Source organism: Chiloscyllium plagiosum, unplaced genomic scaffold (genome assembly GCF_037043375.1).
Source record: "Chiloscyllium plagiosum isolate Xiang-an unplaced genomic scaffold, Cpla_swu_hap1 HiC_scaffold_24, whole genome shotgun sequence".
Classification (NCBI taxonomy): Eukaryota; Metazoa; Chordata; class Chondrichthyes; order Orectolobiformes; family Hemiscylliidae; genus Chiloscyllium; species Chiloscyllium plagiosum.
In genome coordinates this window covers 31,886,727-31,902,566 of record NW_028270162.1, presented here as the reverse complement: position 1 = coordinate 31,902,566, position 15,840 = coordinate 31,886,727, and the positions used below count along the sequence as shown (strand labels likewise).

The 15,840-nt window shown below is 43.8% G+C and overlaps 1 protein-coding gene across 2 annotated transcripts in view; it reads right to left on the bottom strand.

Moving 5' to 3' along the window:
• Nucleotides 1-4,250: 4,250 nt before the first annotated feature.
• Nucleotides 4,251-15,840, bottom strand: part of LOC122562469 (leucine-rich repeat-containing protein 43-like) — a 47,987-nt gene continuing 36,397 nt past the window's right edge. For both annotated transcript variants that reach the window (XM_088000310.1, XM_043715309.2), the window contains 5 exons: nt 13,270-13,409; nt 12,513-12,593; nt 11,892-12,116; nt 7,199-7,283; nt 4,251-4,462 (listed from right to left, as the gene is read on the bottom strand). In XM_088000310.1, coding sequence (XP_087856436.1) covers nt 4,293-4,462; nt 7,199-7,283; nt 11,892-12,116; nt 12,513-12,593; nt 13,270-13,409 — 701 coding nt within the window. In that variant the 3' untranslated portion in view covers nt 4,251-4,292. The remainder of the gene's footprint in view (nt 4,463-7,198; nt 7,284-11,891; nt 12,117-12,512; nt 12,594-13,269; nt 13,410-15,840) is intronic.

Below are 15,840 nucleotides of genomic sequence, written 5' to 3'. Positions count from 1 at the left end.
GTTTCAGAGACTGACAAGTTTTCAATGTAATATCGCTCCATTATCCCTCTGTTAAGCTGTAGGGTGGGGCTCAGGGGATAATGTTGGGAAGTGAACTTGTAATTCAAAGTGGTGTGTGGGAAGTTCAGTGTTGATGGCTTGCAGGGAAGGCAGGGAAGAAAGCAACATGCAAATTAATGGTTTACCAGATGGAACCTGTGACTCCCTGTGCCATGTGCAACCTGCACTATCTCCCATACCCCCCCACCATAAATACCTGATGGAAATGCAAATAGTTGTGAACACACCTGGAGCACACAATGTAAGTGTTTTATTTTTTTCTAAGCATGAACTCTTACTTGTGAGCAATGTGAGGCCCTTCAAGAGAAATTTGCATGAATGAAGCACTTACACAGTTCAAATTAAAGTCATCTGTAATCATAGTCCCCTGCAGGTGAAACCCCACAGTGTCCAACTGATGGGATACCAATCCTGGTCCCAAGTAATCTTCCCATGTCATTGGTTATTGCATCTTGATCACTGTCACCTCTGAGAAGCAGAGGTAATCACAGGTGGCCTTAAAAGTCTCACCTGCAGGCTACAATTCACAAAGACAATTCAAGACCTGACAGACTATTCAAGGTCACAGAGCTGATGTCCTCTCACCTTTAACTGTAAGTATTCACCACCATGATTTTGTATGCAATACTGCCTTTCTGGGGATTTGGGGGAGCATAGTATTGGTAACCCTACTGCATTTACAATCATCCTCTCTCTTGACATAACACGCCTTGTGCTACATTGGAATAAGGTTCCTACCCTAAAGTTCCATGTAGAAGCATTCAGCATTCCCTCTAACTTTTTTATTGGCTGCATGGGACTCCAAGGCCAGTGTGCAGCAGCGACTTCCAGAACCAGGAGACAATGCCACAATGCCAGTTGCTGTGCATGAACATACATATACACACACACACACACAGACACAGATACACACACACACGCACACACAGAGGCAGTCACACAGACAGACAGACACACAGCTTCAAGAGAATGTTGGAAGCATTTCTCCTTGTCGGGCTGAATGGAGACAATGCTAAAATGTCATGTATGAGTGATGCAAATGTTGACTGCTCCCATTACTAAAGACTTGTCCTGTTTCATATATTCCCTATATAGTTTCATTGGATGAATGTAGCTGGGGTCATTGTCACTGTGGTACAGTGATGGTACATTGAAATTGAGGAAGAATAAATGCATCAGCAAGCCCAGGACCAGCTGCAACATCCACTGGCTGCCAAACAACCTCTACGTCAAGGCATTACAGCTGGAGGCATCCCAGGATGTGGGGAGTGTATTGGAGGCCCAGAATCCATCATACTCAATGCCAATTCCTCCGGTTGAGGAATGCACAGTATTGCCACATATGACTATAAGAAGCAGAAGTAGGCCATTTGGCCCATTGGGTCTTCTGATTGTCAACTGCACGTGGATGTCACTGGCTGAGCCAAGATTTATTACCTGTCCTTAGTTGTCTTTGAGAAGGTGCCTTCTTGAACCACTACAGTCCACATTCATAAGTTTATATGTTCATATGATATAGGAGCAGAATTAGGCCATTTGGCACATCAAGTCCACTCCTCCATTCGATCATGGCTGAAATGCTTCTCACCCTCATTTTCCTGCCTTCTTCCCCATAACTTTTCAACCTATTACTAATTAATAATCTGTCTAACTCCTCCTTATATTTACTCACTGTCCCAGCATCCACAGCACTTTGACGTAGCGAATTCCGCAGATTCACAACCCTTTGGGAGAAGTAGTTTCTCCTTAATTCTGTTTTAAATTTGCTCCCCCTTACCCTGAGACTATGACCTGTCATCCTAGAATGTCCCACAAGAGGAAGCATCCACTCCATGTGTATTTTATCATCTTGAATACCTCAATTTGATCTCCCCTCATTCTCCTAAATTCCACAATTTCTCATCATATGACAAACCCCTCATTTCTGGGATCAATATAGTGAACCTACTCTGAACTGCCTCCAATATCACTGCAATTTTCTTGTAATAAGGAGACCAAAACTGTGCACGATACTCCAGATGCGGTCTCACCAATGCCTTGTATAGTTGCAACAATACTTCCTTACCTTTATATTCTGTTCCCTTAGGTATAAAAGCCAACATTTCATTCACTGTCTTTATTATCTGCTGAACCTGCATGCTAGTTTTCTGTGACTCATGAACGAGGACACCCAGATCCCTCTGCCCCAGAGAACCTCAAAGTCTCTCCCCACAGAGTCATTAGGGAGGGAGTTACAGGAGTTTGACCCAGTAACACTGAAGGATTGATAATGTATTTACAAGTCTGGATGGTTAGTGATTTGGAGGGGAACTTGCGGGTAATAGTGTTCCCATGTGTCTACCACCCTTGTCCTTCTAGATGTTAGTGGTCATGGATTTGGGTCCATGGGTTTCCTGCCTCACCTCCATAGCCCTGTATACCTTACTGAGTAAATATCTGGCTACCTTGATTTTGAATACCCTTAACAACCCAACCTAGACAACTTTTTGTCATAAAGAATTCCACAGATTTACTACCCTCTGAGAAAAGAAATTCCTTCTTATCTCCTTCTTAAACTGGCAATCCCTTACTCTAAGATGATGTCCTCTGGTTGTAGACTATCCCACAAGGGGAAATAATCTCTCGGCATCTACCCTGTCAGGTCCCTAAGAATATTGTATTTTTCAATACAACTCCCTCTCATTCTAATGAGTACAATCCTGACCTACTCAACTTCTGCACAGAAGCCAATCCCTCCATACCTGGTATCTGCCCAGTGAACCTTTTCTGGACAGTCTCCAATGGTACTATATAAGACTATAAGACCATAAGACATAGGAGTGGAAGTAAGGTCATTCGGTCTATCGAGTCCACTCTGCCATTCAATCATGGCTGATGGGCATTTCAATGCCACTTACCCGCACTCTTCCCGTATCCCTTAATTCCTTGCGAGATTAAGAAATTATCAATCTCTGCCTTGAAGATATTCAACGTCCCAGCCTCCACTGAGCTCTGTGGCGATGAATTCCACAAGCCCACCACTCTCTGGCTGAAGAAATGTCTCCTCATTTCCATTTTAAATTGACCCCCTCTAATTCTAAGGCTGTGCCCACGGATCCTAGTATCCCCACCTGACAGAATCAAATTCCCAGCATCCACCCCTTCTAAGCCGTACATTATCTTGTAAGTTTCTATTAGATCTCCTCTTAATGAATACAATCCCAGGATCCTCAGTCATTCATCGTATGTTAGGCCTACCATTCCAGGGATCATCCGTGTGAATCTCCACTGGACACACTCCAGTGCCAGTATGTCCTTTCTGAGGTGTGGGGCCCAAAACTGGACACTGTATTCTAAATGGGGCCTAACCAGAGCTTTATAAAGTCTCAGTAGCACATCGCTGCTTTTACATTCCAATCCTCTTGAGATAAATGACAACATTACGTTTGCTTTCTTAACCATCTTTTCTTTCCTTCGATAAGGGGACCAAAACTGTTCATAGTATTCCAGGTGTGATCTAATTAGTACCATGTATAGTTTTAGCAGGACCTCCTGCTTCTTCTATTTCATTCCCTTTGAAATAAAGGCCCAACATTTCATTTGACTTCTCTTTTACTCACTGAGCTTGAATGCTAGCTTGTTGTGATTTATGCATAAGGAATCCAAAATCCCTTTCTGCTGTCGCTTTCTGCAGTCTTCCTAATTTAGGTAATATTCAGCTCTGATATATTTCCTAGGTAGACAAGCAGGAGGCTGGAAGAACACAGCAAGCCAGGCAGCATCAGGAGGTGGAGAAATCAACGTTTTAAGTGTAACCTTTCTTCAGGGCTCCTGCCAAAATGTATAACCTCACATTATATTCCATGTGCCAAGCTTTTGTCCATTCTCTTAACTTTTTTACATCCCTCTGCAGACTGCACCCTCCATTTCAAAATGTCAGCAAGTCAGGCATAGCAGCCCAGATTTACTCACTATAATCCCAGTTGATCCTTTGGGCTGCTTTCTCATTAGAGAGAGGCTACTCAGGCTGTTCAGCCAACTGAGCTAACCAAACCTTGTCTTCAATTATGGGTCAAGTGACACAAATGTAAACTTCCACATTCTGGTTAAGTGGCCAGAAACACAAACTTTGAATCTCAAAATAAATATAAATCTCAGAAAAAATTAAACAACAGAATAGGCAGGTTGAAAATAATGACAATTATTTTTAATGCTGAATTTCAAACTTTTAAATGCATTTCAATGGTTGCATTTTATGCATCATTGAATAGACTGAACATAGTATTCTTCATGTATATTTCATTTTCTGCATCTGCTCGTGTCAACCACTGCTGCAGGTGTAACTTAAACTCAACAAAGAGATGCTTTGGTGTGATATCCATTGAAATCCTTGAATCCATGTCTCTTTTACCTTTTGCTTTCTCTGAAAGATAATCCAAAAAGTACAAATTGCTCCACAGGAATTTTCAAAGAATTGCGAAAGCTGTGAAATTAATGAGTTCCAGCAGCCTAGAACCATTGGTAATTTGGTTTTCTGGAGTCATGTAAATCCCTTTACTTTTCTGCATTGTATTTCACTATTAAGGGAACAAGTGTGTCCTACTTGTGACAATTCCAGTCCATGAGAGACTTGGTCAGTTTGTGAGAACTGCCTCTGTTATCAGTGCAAATAAAACTGTGAAAAAAAAGAGTCTGATTCATTGGTAACTATCAAATTTGCTGGAAAACAAGAATACTTAAGAATGCAAACACACACTATCGCAATAAATTAATCATTTGTTTTTCCCATTCTAATGATCTGATCTCTCATGACTTGGGTGGCATGATTGCTCAGTGGTTAACACTGTTGCCTTACAGCATCAACCACCTAGATTTGATTCCAGCCCCGGGCAATTGTCTGTGTGGAGTTTGCATATTCTCCCTGTGTCTGCGTACGTTTCCTCCGGGTGCTCCTGTTTCCTCCCACAATTCAAAGATGTGCAGGTCAGGTGGATTGGCCACACTAAATTGCCCACAGTGCCCGGGGATGTGCAGGCTAGGTGGATTAACCATGAGACATGCAGGGTTACAGGGAAGGGGGTGGGTCTGGGTGGAATGCTTTTTATAGTGGACTGAATGGCTTGCTTCCACACTGTAGGAATTCTATGATTGGAAGAATTTATTGCTCATTTCTTTTGCATTGCAAATTTCAACCTTGATGTTGTTACTTGTGAATTCGTGAGGGTTGTTTTAGATGGGCTCTCACCATTCTCCTCAGTTATTTCCAAGATTATTAAAGAGATTTTGCTTGTGGGGGATTTATAGCTTTTGTTGGTCCAGTTTTGTATTGAGGTGATTTTCAAGTCTCCACTTAAGGAGATGTCACTTGCTGATGTCCAACCCTGACTGACCAACATCAGCAGATACAATGTCTGAGCTCAGGCTTCACCCATCCCTTTCTGATTCTCACACCACATTCCCCAACCCCAACTCACTGAGCTAAAACTGCCACCTGCAATTTCACCTCTAAGCCACGCACCCTAGCTAGGAACTATATCACCATTCTATCACTGTCGCTGGGTAAAAGTCCTGGATCTCCCTTCCTAACACCACTGTATCCCGCAAATTGTCATATCCCAAATGGACAACAGCTGTGTATTTCAAGAATGCAGCTCACCATCAGCTCCTCAAGAGTGATTAGGGATGGACATTAAACACCCACATTCCTTGAAAGCATTTTTAAAAAACCCTTCCCCAATTAATATTTAGCTCAGATATTAACCCAGTTATTTAGTCCATAAGCATATGAAATTCTGAGAAGAATTCCATTTAATTTGATCCCTCTGTTCCTACATCTTTTTACTCTATTCTGTTGCTGTGTGTATTTTTTGGATGTTTGTTATCAGTGACACAGGTTCTTATGCTGTGTTCTCGGAAAAGCAGGTGAAAATGCAGGGGCAGCAGTGGTTAGCGCCAGAGACACGGGTTCAATTCCCACCTCAGGCAACTGTGTGGAGTTTGCACATTCTCCCCGTGTCTGTGTGGGTTTCCTCCGGGTGCTTTGGTTTCCTCCCACAGTCCAAAAGAAAATGTGCAGGTTAGGTGAATTGGCCATGCTAAATTGCCCGTAGTGTTAGGTGAAGGGGTAAATGTAGGGGAATGGGTCTGGGTGGGTTGCGCTTCGGCGGGTCGGTGTGGACTTGTTGGGCCGAAGGCCTGCTTCCACACTGTAAGTAATCTAAGTAATGGATCTCTATGGCACATACGTAACGTTGTTTCACAGGAACACAATGTCTTCAAAGATGTGCAGCTATTGGGAGTGAAGTAAAGCCCAAGTCCCAGACTACAAACAGAGGAGCTGCACTGGGTGAGAGAAATGTCTCTTCCATTAACTTTGCCTATTAACTTGCTCTTTTCTACATTTTTGACAAATCATTTGTTCCATTCTTGGTGTTTTTGTGCTTCTTATGTTAATCATTTCATGTGTATAAATACAAATGCAGCTAAGCCAGCCAACTGAAACAGCATCAGAATCACTATGTAAAACATAATTGTGTGATTTTATTAGTTCAAATTGTAAAGTATGAAATAGGTTTCATCTGTAGGGTTTTCCTTGATCTGTATTTCATCTAATTAGTATGGTTAAGTTCCTAATTTGTAACTTGGAAAATTGTACATGGGAAAGAAAGGATCCTTCTTTTGCCAAAGACAGGTTTCAAGTGCCTCCTGTGCACTAACAAGAATTCTACTGCTTTCAGATAATTGTTGACCTAAATTAGGGTCTTTTCAACTTCATTTTGGGAATTAAGAACTCTTGGGTTTTTGATACTCTCATGGGATACTTCAGTTTCTTCTTTGGACTACATAACCACCTCATTGGCAGTTTCTCTGTGCCGACCTTGTTTATTGCTTTGTTCATATCATGTCTTTGTCAAATTCAGTGACAGATGTTGCATCAGATGCTGAAGGCTAATGCCCATTTTGAATTCCCTGAATGTTAGTGCCATCTGTTTCATTTATCCATAATGTTAGCATCATTATTGCAGTTATTTCATAACTCACAATACTTAGAATATGGTGAGGATTCATTGTAATTGATCAAACACTGGGTACAAAGCCTCAGGCCATGTGAAGCATAGTAGGTTGGCACATGACTTTCTAAGACAATTACTGCACTTACTACTGTCTGGTGTTTTCAATTTCGCACTTGTTCTTGATTTCGAAACAGCACTGTTTTTCTTATCACCTTTTCCTCTTATAGTTTCCTAATGGAGAATTGAAATATTACACTGTAACATGTAGTAGCAAGGGACAGCCATTCAACATGTTGGCCATTGGCCCAATAATCCTGCGCTGCCAGTCAATGGCTGATCTGAATGGCACTTTGCTGCTTGCCACCATCATCCCAGGTTCCCTTTTCAATCAGAAATCCATTCAGTTTTGATTATATTCAATGACACAGCCTCCATTGCTTGCTATGGAAGAGAATTATAAAGATTAATGTAGAAACATAGACGTAGAAAATAGAGGCACAAGTAGCCCATTGAGCCTGCTCCACCATTCAACATGATCATGACTGATCCTCTATCTTAACATCTTCCCCTCTATCTTAACATCTTATTCCCACTATCTCTCCATACTTCTTGACATCTTTAGCCCCCAGAAATCTATTTCTTTCTTAAATATATTCAGTGATTTGGCATCCACAACATTATGCAGTCGAGAATTCCACAGGTTCACTAGCTTCTGAGTGAAGACATTTCTTCTCATCTCAGTCCAAGATGGCCCACTCATTATTCTGAGACAATGACCCCTTTATTCTAAAGACCTCAACCAGGGGAAGTAACATCCCTGCATACAGTCCATCCAGTTCTGTCAGAACTTTACACATTTTCAATGAGATCTCCTCTCTTTCTTCTAACTTTCAACATGCACAGTTGGTCCAATCTCTCCTTATATATCAAAATTGCCATCCCAGGAATCAGTCTGGTGAACCTTTGATGCATTTCTTCTGGCAAGTATACCTTCTCACAAGCAAAGAGACCAAACTACACACATACCCTGAGATTAGTCTCACCAAGCCTCTACAGCTGCAGCAAGACTTCCTTACTCCTGTAGAGCCATAGAGTCATAGAGATATACAACACAGAAACAGACCATTAAGTCAACATGTACATGCTTACCAGATCTCCTAAATTAATCTAGTCCCACTTTCTAGCACTTGTCCCATATTCTTCCAAACCCTTCCTATTCCCCCACCCATTCAGATGCATTTTATATATTGTAATTGTACCAGACTCCACCACCTTCTATCTTCTGGATCAGTGGTGCTGGAAGAGCACAGCAATTCAGGCAGCATCCGAGGACAGGCAAAATCGACATTTCGGGCAAAAGCCCTTCATCAGGAATAAAGGCAGAGAGCCTGAAGCGTGGAGAGATAAGCTAGAGGAGGGTGGGGGTGGGGAGAGAGTGGCATAGAGTACAATAGGTCAGTGGGGAAGGAGATGAAGGTGATAGGTCAGGGAGGAGAGGGTGGAGTGGATAGGTGGAAAAGGAGCTGGGCAGGTCGGACAAGTCCGGACAGGTCAGGGGATCGAGTTGCTGGAGGTTAGAAGCTAGGATGAGGTGGGGGAAGGGGAAATGAGGAAACTGTTGAAATCCACATTGATGCCCTGGGGTTGAAGTGTTCCGAGGCGGAAGATGAGGCGTTCTTCCTCCAGGCGTCTGGTGGTGAGGGAGCGGCGGTGGAGGAGGCCCAGCACCTCCATATCCTTGGCAGAGTGGGAGGGGGAGTTGAAATGCTGAGCCACTGGGCGATTTGGTTGATTGGTGCGGGTGTCTCGGAGATGTTCCCTAAAGCGCTCTGCTAGGAGGCGCCCAGTCTCCCCAATGTAGAGGAGACCGCATCGGGAGCAACGGATACAATAGATGATATTAGTGGATGTGCAGGTAAAACTTTGATGGATGTGGAAAGCTCCTTTGGGGCCTTGGATAGAGGTGAGGGAGGAGGTGTGGGCGCAGGTTTTACAGTTCCTGCGGTGGCAGGGGAAAGTGTCAGGATGGGAGGGTGGGTCGTAGGGGGGCGTGGACCTGACCAGGTAGTCACGGAGGGAACGGTATTTGCGGAAGGCGGAGAGGAGTGGGGAGGGAAATATATCCCTGGTGGTGGGGTCTGTTTGGAGGTGGCGGAAATGTCGGCGGATGATTTGGTTTATGCGAAGGTTGGTAGGGTGGAAGGTGAGCACCACGGGCGTTCTGTCCTTGTTGCGGTTGGAGGGGTTGGGTCTGAGGGCGGAGGTGCGGGATGTGGATGAGATGCGTTGCAGGGCATCTTTAACCACGTGGGAAGGGAAATTGCGGTCTCTAAAGAAGGAGGCCATCTGGTGTGTTCTATGGTGGAACCGCTCCTCCTGGGAGCAGATACGGCGGAGGCGGAGGAATTGGGAATACGGGATGGCATTTTTGCAAGAGGTAGGGTGGGAAGAGGTGTAATCCAGGTAGCTGTGGGAGTCGGTGGGTTTGTAGAAGATGTCAGTGTCAAGTCGGTCGTCACTGATGGAGATGGAGAGGTCCAGGAAGGGGAGGGAGGTGTCAGAGATGGTCCAGGTAAATTTAAGGTCAGGGTGGAATGTGTTGGTGAAGTTGATGAATTGCTCAACCTCCTCGCGGGAGCACGAGGTGGCGCCAATGCAGTCATCAATGTAGCGGAGGAAGAGGTGGGGAGTGGTGCCGGTGTAATTACGGAAGATCAACTGCTCTACGTAGCCAACAAAGAGACAGGCATAGCTGGGGCCCATACGTGTGCCCATGGCTACCCCTTTGGTCTGGAGGAAATGGGAGGATTCAAAGGAGAAATTGTTAAGGGTGAGGACCAGTTCGGCCAAACGAATGAGAGTGTCGGTGGAGGGGTACTGTTGGGAACGTCTGGAGAGGAAAAAACGGAGGGCTTGGAGGCCGTGGTCATGGCGGATGGAGGTGTAGAGGGATTGGATATCCATGGTGAAGATGAGGCGTTGGGGGCCGGGAAGACTTCCGTTTCTGACACCTCCCTCCCCTTCCTGGACCTCTCCATCTCCATCAGTGACGACCGACTTGACACTGACATCTTCTACAAACCCACCGACTCCCACAGCTACCTGGATTACACCTCTTCCCACCATACCTCTTGCAAAAATGCCATCCCGTATTCCCAATTCCTCCGCCTCCGCCGTATCTGCTCCCAGGAGGAGCGGTTCCACCATAGAACACACCAGATGGCCTCCTTCTTTAGAGACCGCAATTTCCCTTCCCACGTGGTTAAAGATGCCCTCCAACGCATCTCATCCACATCCCGCACCTCCGCCCTCAGACCCAACCCCTCCAACCGCAACAAGGACAGAACGCCCGTGGTGCTCACCTTCCACCCTACCAACCTTCGCATAAACCAAATCATCCGCCGACATTTCCGCCACCTCCAAACAGACCCCACCACCAGGGATATATTTCCCTCCCCACCCCTCTCCGCCTTCCGCAAAGACCGTTCCCTCCGTGACTACCTGGTCAGGTCCACGCCCCCCTACAACCCACCCTCCCATCCTGGCACTTTCCCCTGCCACCGCAGGAACTGTAAAACCTGCGCCCACACCTCCTCCCTCACCTCTATCCAAGGCCCCAAAGGAGCTTTCCACATCCATCAAAGTTTTACCTGCACATCCACTAATATCATCTATTGTATCCGTTGCTCCCGATGCGGTCTCCTCTACATTGGGGAGACTGGGCACCTCCTAGCAGAGCGCTTTAGGGAACATCTCCGAGACACCCGCACCAATCAACCAAATCGCCCAGTGACTCAACATTTCAACTCCCCCTCCCACTCTGCCGAGGATATGGAGGTGCTGGGCCTCCTCCACCGCCGCTCCCTCACCACCAGACGCCTGGAGGAAGAACGCCTCATCTTCCGCCTCGGAACACTTCAACCCCAGGGCATCAATGTGGATTTCAACAGTTTCCTCATTTCCCCTTCCCCCACCTCATCCTAGCTTCTAACCTCCAGCAACTCGATCCCCTGACCTGTCCGGACTTGTCCGACCTGCCCAGCTCCTTTTCCACCTATCCACTCCACCCTCTCCTCCCTGACCTATCACCTTCATCTCCTTCCCCACTGACCTATTGTACTCTATGCCACTCTCTCCCCACCCCCACCCTCCTCTAGATTATCTCTGCACGCTTCAGGCTCTCTGCCTTTATTCCTGATGAAGGGCTTTTGCCCGAAACGTCGATTTTGCCTGTCCTCGGATGCTGCCTGAATTGCTGTGCTCTTCCAGCACTACTGATCCAGAATCTGGTTTCCAGCATCTGCAGTCATTGTTTTTACCTCCACCACCTTCTATGGCAGCTTATTCCATACATGCACCATCCTCTGTGTAAAAAAGTTCCCCCTTAGGTCCCTTTAAAATCTTTCCCCTCTCATCTTGAACCTATGTCCTCTAGTTTTGGACTCCCCTACTCTGGGGAAAAGACCTTGGTATTTTATCTTACCTATGCCTTTCATGATTTTATAAGCATCTATAAGGTTGCCCCTCAACCTCCGACATTGCAGGGAAAATAGCCTCAAGTTATTCAGCTTCTCCTTATAGCTCAAACCCTCCAACCCTAGCAACATCCCTGTATATCTTTTCTGAATCCTTTTAAGTTTAACAACATCTTTCCCATAGCAGGGAGACCAGAACTGAATGCAATATTCCAAAAGTGGCCTAACCAATTTCCTGTACAGCTGCAACATGATCTCCCAACACCTATACTCAATGCACCGACTAATAAAGGGAAGCGTACCAAACGCCTTCTTCACTATCCTGTTCTACCTGTTACTTAAGTTGTCCATATTTGTAGATTACCTTTATCTCTGGTGTTGGGGACTTGAGTTTTTCCTCAATCTTGGGAACTCCTAAATCACAAACCGTCTGGTAGTTATGATTTCCTGTTACAATGGAGTACAAATCCATATGGTAACTTCCTAGTATTTTCCGAATGGGTGGATCACTTCGAAATGAAGCAGGTGATTTCCTCTTTTCCTTTGTGCTGTCTTGCCCTTTTGCATTTTTAGCACTGCCTTTGTCTCCCTAATTCCTCCAGAGAGCAAAAGATACATTATAGTTAAATCAATATTTGCAAACATCAAGAAACAAAAAACATTTGTACCTCGCTATTTAATGATTGGCCATTTTAGGTTGGCATAAAACCTATTGATCTGATACCAGTGAGTCTGCAACTGATATCTCTGACTACATTCAAAATAACTTAAATATTGTGTCCCAAATTAAAGGCATGAAAGAGCAATGTTTACCAATATTTGGAGGATTTCTAAATGAGAAAAACTTTTAGCAAAATGTGTTAATGGGAAGGACTGAAGGAGTAGGTGATCTTCTCTAAGATATGACACCTACTGTGAGGTATAAGAGCACCCTTTAATTTTCTCTGCAGTGCATACTACAGTTTTCTGCATTTATTACTACCACCTTTCCAGGACCTTGGACCTTCTCTTTCATGGAAGCTTCTGGGATTTTGTCATCTTCTGTCTCGATAGGCCATGACAGGATCTATGAGAATATACAAGACTTTAATCCTCAAAATAAAATGATTATTTAACAAATGTTCAGTCAGAGGTGTTAGAGCATACCAAGCAAACACATAATATTTAAAGAGAATGAAATGCAGTAGTTATGAAAACAACACAAGATTTTAATGTTTTACAAATATATATTGTTCAAAGGAGATTAGAAGTTGAAGCTTTTCATCTTGTCCATATGTTCTAGTTCCATATCGGAACTAGAACATGAGAAACAGACTTGAACATTTTGCAAAAAGGGTGAGAAGGGGTGCTGATTGGTTGGGCCACCACTGGCATGGAGAAATTAACTGTCAATCTTAATTCTCAGACAAGGTTGATAGATTCTGATTGGACAACTTCTGCTTCAACGCTATGGCAATGCTGTGACCAATCAGAATTTTCATTCTTGCTGCTAAAATGAGCAACTTCTGATTTTCCAGCATTATACTTCAACTGTCAGTTTTGACTCCACTCACTCAATCTACTTCTATCTTGCAAACTCTTTATGTCTATCCAACATGCTTTCATATCAACCTTGGTGCATATTGAGCTACCATGCCTTTTCACTCTTTGATTATGTTTGCAGAAATCAAAATAGATTGTAAAACAATGTTCCAAATTTTGTGATCATAACAGAATTATAAGCTGATAATCAAAAAGCCTACCTTTTCTTCTATTACAGTTACTGTCAGACCATTTTGTAGCAATTGCTTAAGAGCATATAAGTCTTTCACAGTATGAACCTTGATATAGTTGTATACTATAGGATCTCCCCATGGTTTTTGAGGTACCTTGTGAGGGAATACTGAAGAGAAAAAAAATCAATTAAAAAAAAATTGTGGTTCATTTTCCTTTCTGTAGAATCTTGTTTCCTATCGCCTTGCACAATAGAATTGTAGAAATTAGTGTTGGGCATCAGCCATTGGCAGTAGATCAACATCATTTGAGATGAACAAGGAAGGAAAAATTACAAGGTAAAGCTCAATACCAGAAGAGAGTAGACAACTAAAAATGGATGACATTTGAAGAGAATAGATAGAAAAAGATAGATTGATGTGATGGGATGGGAGGGATTCTGGATGATATCAAGATAGAGTTAATTGTCACAAAGAAAGAGCATTGGATTGTTTAGGAAGAGCCAGCATGGTCTTCTAAAGGGGAAATTGTGTTTGACTAACTTGCTGGAAAGTTTGTTGAAAGGATGACAGACAGGGTTGATGAGGGATCGCTGTTGAGGTTCATGGATATTCAATATACTGTCACACGACAGACTTCTGAGAAAAGTTATAGCTCATGCTATAAAAGGGGCAGTAGCAATATGGATATAAAATTGACTGAGGGATAGGCAACAGAGTGTAATGGTTAATGGATATTTTTCAGGCTGGACAAAAACTTGCAGTGGAGTTCTCTCAGGGAAAGAATTGCTTTTCCTGGCATTTGTTATGATGTAGGCCTTTGTATTGGGGACAATTTCACAGTTTGGGGAAATATGAAACTTGTAACCTGTGAGGAAAAAGTGTAGACCTTTGAAAGAGCAGAAACCATTTGTTGGAGGGTAGATGAAGTTCAGTGCAAAGAAATGTGAGGTGCTATCTTTCGATAAGAAGAACATGGACACACAGTATAACATAAGGGGTACAATTTATAGGGGGTGGAGGAGGAGTAGGACCTGGGCATATGAGCAATTAATAAAACCCATAGTTTTCTGGGCTTTATTAGTAAAAATATAAGAGAAAGAAAGCAATGTTGAACTAATATAAGACATTTTTAATACCTAGAGAACTGTGTACACCAATTAACTAAACAGAAAGTATATGATCTGTCAAGCCAGATTTCATTCCAGGATCTGACATGTCCCGGAATACCATCAGCTGGGATCATCTCACAGAACCATGGAAAAGTAATGATGTAAGAAGAGGCCATTCAGCCCATGTATCTGCACCAGCTTCCAAATCAGCATCACAAATTAATGCCATAGCCCTACAGTTTACTCTTGCATATGATTTTTATTTAAACAACCATCCAATATACTCTTGAATGTGTCAACTGGACCTGGCTGCACCTCACTTTCAGGCTGCACATTCCACACCCAAACCACTTATAGAGTCATAGAGTCACAGAGATGTACAGCATGGAAACAGACTCTTCGGTCCAACCCATTCATGCCGACCACCTGCCAACACCTGGCCCATAGCCCTCTGAACCCTTCCTATTCATATACCCATCCAGATGCCTCTTAAATGTTGCAATTGTATACCAGCCTCCACCACATCCTCAGGCAGCTCATTCCATACATGTACCACCCTCTGAGAGAAAAGGTTGCCCCTTAGATCTCTTTTATATCTTTCCCCTCTCACCCTAAATCTATGCCCTCTCGTTCTGGACTCCCTCAACCCAGGGAAAAGACTTTGTCTATTTATCCTATCCTTGCCCCTCATAATTTTGTAAAATTCTATAAGGTCACCCCTCAGCCTCCAATGCTTCAGGGAAAACAGCCCCAGCCTGTTCAGACTCTCCCTATAGCTCAAATCCTCCAAGCCTGGCAACATCCTTGTAAATCTTTTCTGAACCCTTTCATGTTTCACAACATCTTTCCAATAGGAAGGAGACCAGAATTGCACGGAATATTCCAACAGTGGTCTAGCCAATGTCCTGTACAGCCGCAACATGACCTCCCGACTCCTGTACCCAATACTCTGACCAATAAAGGAAAGCATACCAAATGCCTTCTTCACTATCTTATGTACCTGCGACTCCACTTTCAAGGAGCTATGAACCTGCACTCCAAGGTCTCTTTGTTCAGCAACACTCTGTGCATAATGTGCATAATGTTGTGCAAAAAATGTTTTTTTCTCACATCACATTTGTTTTTTTAAAAGAATCACTTCAAATTTGTGCCCTTTTATTCTTGATCCTTTTACAGGCAGAATCACTTTTTCTACCCAAACCCCTCATGATTTTAAAAACTTCAGTCAGAACCCAATTTAGCTTTCTTCTACAAAGAACAAAGAAAATTACAGCACAGGAACAGGCCCTTCACCGCCCCCCCCCCCCCTCCCCCCCCCACCCCTCCCCACCAAGCCTGCGCCAATCTAGAGTCCTCTATCTAAAACTGTCGCCTATTTTCTAAGGATCTGTATCCCTCTGTTCCCTGCTCATTCATGTATCTGTCTAGATACAGCTTAAATGACACTATCATGCCCACTTCTGTCACCCCCACTGGCAACACATTTCCA